Raw genomic sequence first — 11,502 nt, 5'->3', positions numbered from 1 at the left:
ACTGAAATGTGAAAATGCAGTGTTAATATTTAATTCCGCAAAAAGTTTAAGGGCTGCAAGAAAAATACACCAAATTTCTGGATAAATTTCTGTATATATTATGAAAAAAAATATAAGAACTGCCTTGCACATGCTTGCAAACTGCCTCAGACATGCCTCTCTCTCATTGTCAATTACTATTTAAATATTAAATATTTACGCATTTTGCTTAGTTTCAGGGATAACCATGTACGTACGGGGCTCCACAATATATATATCTGTCTCTTGAATTGAATGAGTAGCCATTTTTCATTTATTTATTTATTTATTTTTCTTTTTATATATAGGGCTCCATACACACAACATGGATCTGTGAATAATTAATCTCAAATAATTCCACAATAACCTAAATCGTGCAAATCACTAGATTCAACAAAATAGATTGAATAAGAAAAAGGTTGCGTACCTGACATCGTTGTTTGTCGATCTTGATGTGTAGAATTAGGTTTGCAGCCTTCCAGAGAATTGAAGAATCGATTTAGCGGAAGCAATACGAAAGGAACGTAAAACTGAATCGTATTCAACTCCTCTGGGGACCACGACCTTTATATACCTGTAGGGTTAGTACAATTCCTATTTCGGTCCTTTAACGTAATAGGAATTATATAATGGTCTCTACACTTAATATCTATAATTAGTTGATACCTCAATAGTCAATTATTCACAATCAAGACCACATTTAAAATTGACTTTACAATTGGACTGCTGTACATATTTAATTTTACATATTAAGCCCACAATAGAAAATTAAATCCAACAATCTCCCACTTGGGCGAACATATGTTAAATAAAATACATACACCAAAATGAGCTCAACAAACGCAGTCATACAAGGTATCCAAAAACAATCTCGTCCATTAGTTATATTGATAAAGAGCTGAAGAAACATTCGCCATAGATCTCATGACTAAGTTCATCATCAACTACATTACCAATATCCCTAAATGACATAGATTCATTATAGAAGTGTAGCATGAAAACTACATGCAATGTGATCATCATGTCTGTTTCCAACTGGTCACCAACAAAAGTGAGATCAAGCAAAACAATAATAATAATAATACAGAGTGTAACCATCAACCAAAATGAGTACTCAACAAAATTTCATAATAAAACATATCCAAAACAAAATAGAGCATTCAAAAAACATAATGCAAACATAAAGAGCAAACTCCCACTAAAACTAGACAGTCTCAAACAAAACGATACCCATATGAGCGGTGTGCTCATGGAAAACTTTTGGTATCACTGCCTTTGTAAGCGGATCCGCAATCATAGAGTTTGTTCCAATATGCTCTAAGGATATCTGTCCACTCTGTACCCTCTCCTTCACAGCCAAGAACTTAATCTCAATGTGTTTTGATCGAGAAGAGCTCCTGTTGTTGTTGGAGAATAAAACGGCTGACCTGCTGTCACAATACAACTTCATTGGTCTTTCTATTCCACCTACTACACGCAGCCCAGTGACAAGGTTTCTCAGCCAAATAGCTTGATTGGATGCCTCATAAGATGCTACAAATTCAGCTTCCATGGTGGAGGTTGCTACTAGAGTTTGTTTCACACTCTTCCAAGAAATAGCACCGCCAGCCAATAGAAAAACGTAGCCAGATGTGGATTTTCTACTGTCTTGGCATCCAGCAAAATCAGAATCAGTATACCCAATGATCTCAAGCTGATCTGATCTCCTATATGTGAGCATATGTCCCTTAGTCCTCTGAAGATATCTCATGACTCTTTTGGCTGCTTTCCAATGATCCATTCCTGGATTGCTAAGATATCTACCTAACATGCCAACTATAAAAGAAATGTCTGGACGAGTACAAACTTGAACATACATAAGACTTCCTACAGCTGACGCATAAGGAACCTTTTGCATTTCCTGAATTTCAAGTTCACTCTTTGGACATTGTTGATTACTAAATTTATCACCTTTTGCAATAGGGGTATCCAATGGTCTAGAATTCTGCATACTAAATCTCTTGAGCACTTTATCAATATAGCTCTTTTGTGATAATCCAAGAATACCTCGAGAACGGTCTCGATGTATCTGAATCCCTAAAACAAAAGAAGCTTCACCTAAATCTTTCATCTCAAAATGCTTTGAAAGAAAAACTTTGGTTTCATGCAGCAAGACTTTACAATTAGTAGCAAGAAGTATGTCATCCACATATAAGACCAAAAAGATAAACCTACTCCCACTGAACATATGGTACACACAATTTTCAACAGCATTTGCCTCAAAGCCAAACGAGACAATTACTTGGTTGAACTTAAAGTACCATTGACGAGAAGCTTGCTTGAGTCCATAAATGGATTTCTTTAATTTGCATACCAGATGTTTTGGATCTCCAATTACAAAATTTTCTGGTTGCACCATATATATTGTTTCATCAATGTCGCCATTGAGAAACGCAGTCTTAACATCCATTTGATGAAGCTCAAGATCAAGATTTGCAACTAAGGCCATGATTGTCCTAAAAGAATCCTTCGAAGAAACTGGAGAGAAGGTTTCTTTATAGTCAATCCCTTCCTTTTGAGTAAAGCCTTTTGCTACAAGACGTGCTTTATATCTTTCCACATTACCTTGAGAATCCCTTTTGGTTTTAAATATCCATTTGCAACCAATGGGTTTCTTTCCTTCAGGTAATTGAACAAGATCCCAAACTTGATTGTCTTGCATAGACTTATACTCTTCGTTCATTGCCTCAATCCACTTATGAGAGTCAGAACTCTGCATGGCATGATAGAAACTAACTGGATCATCATCTATCATGTCTACAGTATCCTCATGTTCCTGAAGAAACACTATATAATCATCTGGAATAGCACTTCTTCTCTCCCTAGTAGATCTCCTCAAAGGCATTTGAACAGGCTCTAATTCTTGAGGTTGTTGAATTTGTTCTTGAGGAAGAATAGCATTGTCTTGAATTGGATCTTGAATAGCTACAGGAGCAACTGGAGTCTGTACGCTATCAGAAACAACAAAAGGAATGAGAACCGAATCATCCTTACTTGGTTCCTCTTCAAAGACAATGTTTCTTTCTTTATTTCTCCCTCCAAAATCAACATCCTCAAAAAATGTTGCAATTCTCGTTTCAAAAAAAGTTCTGGAAGTAGGATTATAAAACTTGTAACCCCTAGACCGCTCAGAATATCCAACAAAGTAGCTGCTGATAGTTTTGGAGTCCAGTTTTGTTTCATTCGGCTTATAAGGCCTTGCTTCAGCTGGACATCCCCAAACATGAAGATGCTTTAGACTAGGCTTACGTCCAGTCCAAAGTTCATAAGGTGTTTTAGCAACTGCTTTAGATGGAATCCTATTGAGAAGATAAGCTGCTGTCTTTAACGCTTCACCCCACAGAGACTCTGGTAAAGTAGAATGACTAATCATACTCCTTACCATATCCATAAGAGTCCTATTACGTCTCTCAGATACACCATTCATGCTGGGAGTACCAGGCATTGTATATTGAGGGACAATTCCACATTCCTGTAGGAAAAGCGCAAAAGGTCCTGGACGTTGTTCGCCTGAACCGTCATATTTACCATAATATTCACCACCACGGTCAGATCGAACAGATTTAATCTTCTTTCCTAGTTGATTTTCAACTTCGGCTTTATAAGATTTGAACACGTCCAAAGACTCAGATTTTTCATGAATGAGATATAAGTAACCATAACGAGAATAGTCATCAATGAATGATATAAAATATCTTTGGCCATTTCTAGCTGCAATATGGAATGGACCGCAAATATCTGTATGAATCAGTTCTAAAACATTGGATGACCGAATGGCACCTAGTCTCTTTTGTTTAGTCTGTTTTCCTTTAATACACTCAATACAAGAATCCAAACCTGTGTAATCAAGTGTATCTAAGATACCATCAGAAACAAGACGCTCAATTCTTGATTTGGATACATGACCCAAACGTCTATGCCAAAGTACAGCTGAGTTATCAATATTCAACTTTCTTTTGGTACCTCTTGTAGTAACATGCAGGGATTCATGATAACTAGTATCAACGTCTAACATATATAGATTATCACATTCATTCAAGCAACCAGTACCCAAAACTTTTGAATTCATAGATAAAGTGAATACACTGTCTCCAAAAGAACAATGAAAACCAAATTTGTCCAAAAAGGAAACAGAAATCAAATTCCTTCTAAAAGAGGGAATAACAAAAGTATCTATAAGATCCAAAAAATAGCCAGTACTTAAACATAATCTAAAATGTCCAATTGCCTCTACTTCAACCAGATCGCCATTTCCCACATAGACGTATCTTTCACCGTCAGTTGGCTTTCTGTAGTTGAGGCAGCCTTGCAATGAAACACTTATATGAGCGGTAGCACCAGAGTCCATCCAATAAGTGTTTTTAGGAGCTGAAGTTAAATTAACTTCACAACAGACTAAAACAAGGTACTTACCCCTCTTTGCAAGCCAAATAGCAAATTTAGGACAGTCCTTTCTCAAGTGATCCGTCTTTCCACAAAAGAAGCATTTTGGCACATAAGGCTTCTTTTGTACTGGATCTACAGCAGTAGCAGCAGCAGGTTTCTCAATAGCCTTTTCAACAGTCTTTGCAAAAGGCCTCTTTCTTTTCTTGTTCTTGCCCTTCCCAGCTGAAGAAACAAAATGAGCACTCTCTCTTTTGTTAGAATTCATCTTTTCCTCCTCATCAACACAATGAGAAATGAGCTCGTTAAGAGTCCATTTATTCGGCTGACAATTATAGGAAGTCCTAATTTGTCCATACTGAGAAGGAAGAGAATTCATAACCAAATGGACTAAAAGGTCATCTGGTAAAGCCATACCCAGCGCCTTCAGTCTCTTTGCAATCTGAGACATGCTAAGAATATGCTCCCGAACACCACCATTGCCAGCAAACTTCATGGAGGTTAATTTTCCTAAAAGTGTTCCCACTTCGGCTTTGTCATTCTTGACATAAGCCCTCTCCAGCTCGGCAAGATAGTTTTGAGCATTGTTCTTTTCAGCTGAGACAGAGTCTCGAACATGTTCTGGGACTCCTTTCTGCATGATCATTAGACCTAAGCGATTAGAACGCTCCCACTTCTCATACTGAACCCTTTGAACATCAGTGCTCGTATCAGTAAGAGGAGCAGGTTCGTCCATCCTGAATGCAAGATCCAAATCCATACAGCCCAGAAAGATCATAATATCTGATTTCCAAGACTCAAAATTTGATCCCTCAAGTTTAGGGACACAATCAGGATTAAATGACATGTTAGCTGACATTAGAGAAAATAAACAAATAGATAAGTATAAGCTCACAATCCACAAATGAAATAATTCACATAAGTAGAGATTAAAAAATGGAAATAAGATACAGACACAACATTAATATTCTCATCTTTGGATGTAAAACATTAACTTGTAATTAGTATCTCAACGCAGCAATCAAATATTGATAACATAGTCCTGACAAATAATAAATCTTCCTTTGGGCCGATATATCATTGTCATGAAAATAATCAAACAATTATCACATACTTATTGCCAACATGTATTCAAAACTCAGCCAGATAGCAACCTTCCTTTGGGCCGATTAACTATCCGCAACGAATTCTAATACACCTGTCTAATATTCTAAAATAAATCAATTCAAGCAATAGAGGTCACTTTGGTGACTTATTGATCAAATCAATTTATTTTAACAAATATCAAACACAATAGGGACTTAATCACTCCAAAATTTAATCTCAAGTCGACAAATTAATTCATTTAATTGTAATTAAAACAAAACAATTGCAATTAAATGAATTGATTGTCTAAATATTTAATAATCTAAAATTATTTAGCCCTAAAAAAAATTATAATCTAGTCTTTAAGTCACTAAATTAGAGACTAAGTTATAAAATTGGACTAAATAAATTTGAATAAATAAAGTTCGGGATCTAATTTAATTAAATATATATCCATGGGTCTAGACGAAAGAAAACAGGAAATTAGGGGCCTAATCTGAAGTTACAGAAAATTAAGGGGTCTAATCTGAAGTTACAGAAACTTAGGGGCCTAATCCGAAATTACAGAAACTTAAGGGCCTAAACCGAAATTTTCCAGGGACCTAACTGTAATTTGCCATCCCTAACCCTAAAAAACAAAAACAATAACAGGTCCGCCGCCAACCAAAAACGATCTGAATTTTTTTTTTTTTTTAAACAAAATCCGGCCAGAAGAAAAAAAAAAAATATATATATATATATATATAAAATATCAAACGAACAATTAATCGTCAATGGCGTTTGTTCAAAACCTCTTACCTGTTCTTGGGGAATCCGAAGAACAGTGAGAAAAAAAAAAAAAAATTTTTTTATTAAACAAAACCCTCAATCCGTAAACAGTAGGGTAAACAAATAAAAAACATACGAAAATCAATCTAAAATCTAGCAATTATGCACAAGGCTCTGATACCACTTGTGAATAATTAATCTCAAATAATTCCACAATAACCTAAATCGTGCAAATCACTAGATTCAACAAAATAGATTGAATAAGAAAAAGGTTGCGTACCTGACATCGTTGTTTGTCGATCTTGATGTGTAGAATTAGGTTTGCAGCCTTCCAGAGAATTGAAGAATCGATTTAGCGGAAGCAATACGAAAGGAACGTAAAACTGAATCGTATTCAACTCCTCTGGGGACCACGACCTTTATATACCTGTAGGGTTAGTACAATTCCTATTTCGGTCCTTTAACGTAATAGGAATTATATAATGGTCTCTACACTTAATATCTATAATTAGTTGATACCTCAATAGTCAATTATTCACAATCAAGACCACATTTAAAATTGACTTTACAATTGGACTGCTGTACATATTTAATTTTACATATTAAGCCCACAATAGAAAATTAAATCCAACAGGATCTGCCATAGACATGCCTATCAAGTATATATTACATTTCAGAGTAACAAGATCACATAAACAAAGAAAATCCTGAACATTAAATAACAGAAAAGAAAAAGAATTTACAAATATTAATAATAAAACCAACAAATCCCAACTACATAATCACACTCATATATAAAATACAGTTAAACCCACAACACTAATACAAACCAAAACCATAATGTTACATTAAAGTCCTACTATTTAATTCCTTCCATCAAATTATGAACACACAAGAACTACCCAACAGAAATTTATTATTCTTTTACCATATTTTGCTCCTGAAAAACCAGAACAGAACAGTCTAATTGTTTGCAAGTCCTAATGCCCCATTAAGCACGTCAAGTAACTGCTGGTGTGCCGTTAGATGAGGGAAATGGCCATCACTATCTATAATCTCCACCGTTGATTTTGTCTTGATCTTCTCTTGCATGTAGTATGCAACTGAGTTTGGCACAACAATGTCGTTTGATGGTTGAATTATGGTGCAAGGAACCTGAACCTTTTCAAGAATGTCCCTTTCATCGGAGTAAAACACAGTTTTGGCTATTGAGAGGGCAATTTCAGGCCTCATGTTAGACAAGCAATTTATAAACTTCTCTACTGATTCAGGATCTTTTGAATCCATAACAACAGCAGCAAAGCATGGAACCCAGTTTTGGAAGTTGGTTTCTATGTTTTTAATTAAACTGTCAATATCTGAGCTCTTGAACCCTCCTTCATAATTATCTGCATTTATGTACCTACACATCACATGGAAATGCATTATCAAGAATTTTATATATACATACAGAAATCATAATCTAAATTCATTGCTCCTAGACTCAATACTTAAATATAACTCATTCGCGATCAGGACAGAGCTAGGACAATTATTTTGCAGGATCTAATTAAATGAAATTTTTTTTTAAACATTTAGAGGGCCAAATATGATTTTTCTATATTTTTTAGGAACAAAATATAATTTTTTATAAATTAAAAAATTCTTTAGGTGGTCCGGCCCGCTTCAGCCCGCAAGAGCTCTGCCCTTGTTAGGGCCCCAAACAAATTTGATCCCTTCAAATCATAGAGCGTAAAGGTTTTTATGCATTTCCAAGGATCAAATGCATTTTTAGAAATCGAACTCGTGCTCTCACTCGCAGGCAATTACCATTTCAATCTCCAATGAACACATTGTTGGTATCAAATAAATCTTTAAAAATTTGTGGTATCTTGAAAAAAGAAAAAGAAAAAAAGATTTTATACACTAGGCCGGCAACAAAAATTTAAATCATAAAAGGTATAATTAATTAACAAAAATATATTTATTTGTTTGTTTAGGGTTTTGATTTACATAGAGAATGGACTTTGGTTTATACATATTTAAATTATTTTCCAAATTATAAAAATACGATGTTAAACCTAAATAAGAGCCTAATGGTAATACTTAAAAAGAAAATTCATGGACTACATAAACGGAGCACAAAGACAAGAAGACAAAGAAGATGGCAGCATCATAACTAATCTTGTTCGTTTCCACAAGTTTGGTTGTCGTTTTGTGGTAGTAGATGGTACATCAATTTAATCATCACAGTTATATTTCAATTGCTCAAACGACAGGATCGCGTATATATATAGGTTTCTTAGTATATTTTTATTATGTTGTGCCTTTTATCTTCTAGTATAATTATCCCAACCACCCATCTAATAGTGGGGTTGCAATTTCAATACCCCACAAAATAAACCCTCCCTATGCTTTTAAATTGTCCCTATAATCATAGCCTTCATCTTTTCCCCTTAAAAGAATTTTTATTGTCCTGTACTTCAACACTAATAAATAATTTATTTTAAAATAAAGTTTACATATATTAACTATTTAGAACTGCTCAACAACGATTAAACTCTTTTTTCTGAACAAAATGCAAAAATCATGATCTAAAGAAAAACTGTTTCAACTATAAATATTAAATACTCTTAGTATTCTTCAATCATATTGACAACAAAGAGTAATTACTAGAAAAAAGATAAGAAGTAATAAGGGTTAGTAAAACTATAAACACATTAAAAAAAAAAAAAGAGATTTACGAAATAAAGCTAGCAAGAAACTAAAGAAATTATTCACTGTCAAAGAGAAAACAAGTTATTACCATAACCAATAGCTGGTAACGCTTATTTGAGTTTAACCTATGATTTTTTTTGTAAAATTAAGGATTCAATTTATGGAGAGACAATCGTGAACTCTAAAATAAGATTAATCTTGTATAAAAAAGGATACGAGAATATATTTAAAAGAAAAAAAAACAAAACAAGCTATATCTTGTATTGGTTTTTCTATATATATATTTATATAGAAAATATATAATATAAAATTGGAATTATTTTCTCAGGACTAGTATCATCTGAGTTTGAACCTTCATATTTCATATATAGTCGAATAAAATATGGGGAAAAATAAAAAGAGATCAACAAAGTTCGATAAGATGGATTGTATTTGAGGGCGGAATTTATTTGCAAAGTTAAGATTCGAGATCTGAAATTATCACTCTTAAAAAAGAATTTTAGTTGAATATTATTTTAACCAAACCATGAAAACATATCGGCAAACCAAAAAGAAAAAAAGAAAAAATTGGGTTTTGAATCAAGAAGAGTAACAGTAGTGACGTTTTTACCTGGGAGAAGCTGCAATAAGTATCAATCTCTGAAAAAGGTCAGGCCTCTTAATGGAAGCAATGCAACCAATCATACCAGACATGGAATGACCAACAAAAACTAGTGGTGATTTAAGGTTCATCTCTTCTATAAGAGAAATTAAGTCGTCAGCAAAAGCATCAAAAGAAGAGTACTTTTCAGGGTCAAAAAGCCCTTCTCCTTCTTGATTTTCTGTAACAGCACTAGAAAATATCCAGTCAAAAACCAGAATCCTGAAATGCATAGACAAGTTTGGAACTATTTTATCCCAAGCACTCTGATCTCCTCCATACCCATGTGCAAGAACCAGGACTTCGCTACCGGAGCCGATGATTCTTGCGTTCATGGCTTTTGATAGACCTATTTCAAGAGCCACCATGCTTGTCTGACGAAGAAAAACAAGAAAACAATGGGTTATAAGGGAAAAAGAGAGAGAAAATGGGTCTGGTAGTTGTTCCTGTGTATCGTATTCTGTTATATAGGAAGAGAGAGACGTTTAACACTAAATAATTAAGCATAATACCAAAAAGAATAATAATATTAAGCAAAGAGTGATAGATGCAAGGGAAGGGTCACACTTCATGCCGAAACATAAAATACAGTAGTAATTTCTGACCTTTAGATTATCATTAAATCAATCCTAGCCATTAAATGTTGAATTGGTTACCTGCTGAGCAGGTTCAAGGGGTAGCTTTTTGTTTTGATTTTCTCAATCCATTATTTTATTTCAAAAGCTGCAAATAACTCCTTGAGCCATCAATTTTCATGTTAATCATTCTCATACTTTCTCATGATGCTCTCGTGTGAATCGGTCATTTAGCTCCAACATTTTACAAAACAAATTTTACTACGTATTCACTTAATAATATCCAAAAAAATTCATTAATTTAACTTTTTTTTTTTATTCTTTTGAAACTAATGTTAATAAATTCGCATTAATTTTATAAATGAAATATTAATGTTTTAAATCCTCATTTTTATTTTTTTGTCATTATTTTATTTAAAAATATAAGAACCAAAAAGGTTTATAGTGAAAAGCGAATAAAATATTTATTATTTTATTTTATTTTATTTAACAAAATAGTGAATAAAATGTTTCGTAAGACGGTTTTATTATTGAACCTCCTCCTCCTAATTTCTATTTCTAATGAACCGGAATATGTTTTATGAATTTGCAATGTAATTTGTCGCGGTGGCTCAGAGAAATATTATACATAAAAAAAAAAAAAAAAAGCCCGCAAACAGGCAAAATGTGCTATAGAAATGGCTCAGAGAAAAGGTTTTTAGTTATGAAACTTCAACTCCTCTCAAGTCTTTTCTGCATAATTATTAAGCTCAAAGGATGGGTAGCTAATTAATTGGCAACTATCAATCCGGTATGGTTCCAACTCGCTGACTAAATTTCAGGATTGGATTAGATCGATGGAGGGTGGCCAGTCATTTCTTGGGACTAGGACCATATTAGGTGCTTTCGATTCCAATCTAGAGGTCAATTTGAAATGGATTCCAATCCAGTCGATTTTAGTTGGGTTTCAATATAAATTGAAATAGCCATTTTTGAATTAGACTATAAAGGATTTTCTTTTAACCAATCAAATTCTTGACAGCTGAAAAGTGATGGTTTGGTAAACTTCAAAAAACATTTATTCACTAATTATCATGCCAAATATAGATCCACTTTCTTTTAAAGAAAAAATATCTGCGGTTCTCGAATTATATCGAAATCAGTATAGATTCTGTTATTTTCAAGAACAAATTTTGAGGTTTTAATTTTTTGCTTTCGAATAGATATTTTGATTTGTTCAAAACACAAATTTCTTTTCCGTCAAAATATAAGTAAAAAATATAAATGAATCCTTAAATTATATTAAAATTAATATTT

At 33.6% G+C, this 11,502-nt stretch overlaps 1 protein-coding gene across 1 annotated transcript; it reads right to left on the bottom strand.

Moving 5' to 3' along the window:
- Window positions 1-7,013: 7,013 nt before the first annotated feature.
- On the bottom strand, window positions 7,014-10,102 carry LOC105639272 (alpha/beta-Hydrolases superfamily protein). Its single transcript, XM_012223273.4, has 2 exons — window positions 9,602-10,102; window positions 7,014-7,696 (listed from the first exon to the last, which is right to left on the bottom strand). The coding sequence occupies exons 1-2, from the start codon at window positions 9,997-9,999 to the stop codon at window positions 7,258-7,260; spliced, it is 837 nt and encodes a 278-aa protein (XP_012078663.1). The 5' UTR covers window positions 10,000-10,102; the 3' UTR covers window positions 7,014-7,257.
- Between the last annotated feature and the right edge of the window lie 1,400 nt (window positions 10,103-11,502).

Source organism: Jatropha curcas, chromosome 8 (assembly GCF_041381405.1).
Source record: "Jatropha curcas cultivar XTBG-Jc1 chromosome 8, XTBG_Jcur_1.0, whole genome shotgun sequence".
Lineage (NCBI taxonomy): Eukaryota > Viridiplantae > Streptophyta > Magnoliopsida > Malpighiales > Euphorbiaceae > Jatropha > Jatropha curcas.
This window is presented reverse-complemented; position numbering and strand designations above follow the sequence as displayed.

Excerpts from the sequence above, each read along its gene's own strand:
- LOC105639272 (XM_012223273.4), bottom strand. The coding sequence starts at position 9,999 with ATGGTGGCTCTTGAAATAGGTCTATCAAAAGCCATGAACGCAAGAATC. Across the intron at positions 7,697-9,601 it reads CTTATTGCAGCTTCTCCCAG|GTACATAAATGCAGATAATT; the intron begins GTAAAAACGTCA and ends TGTGATGTGTAG.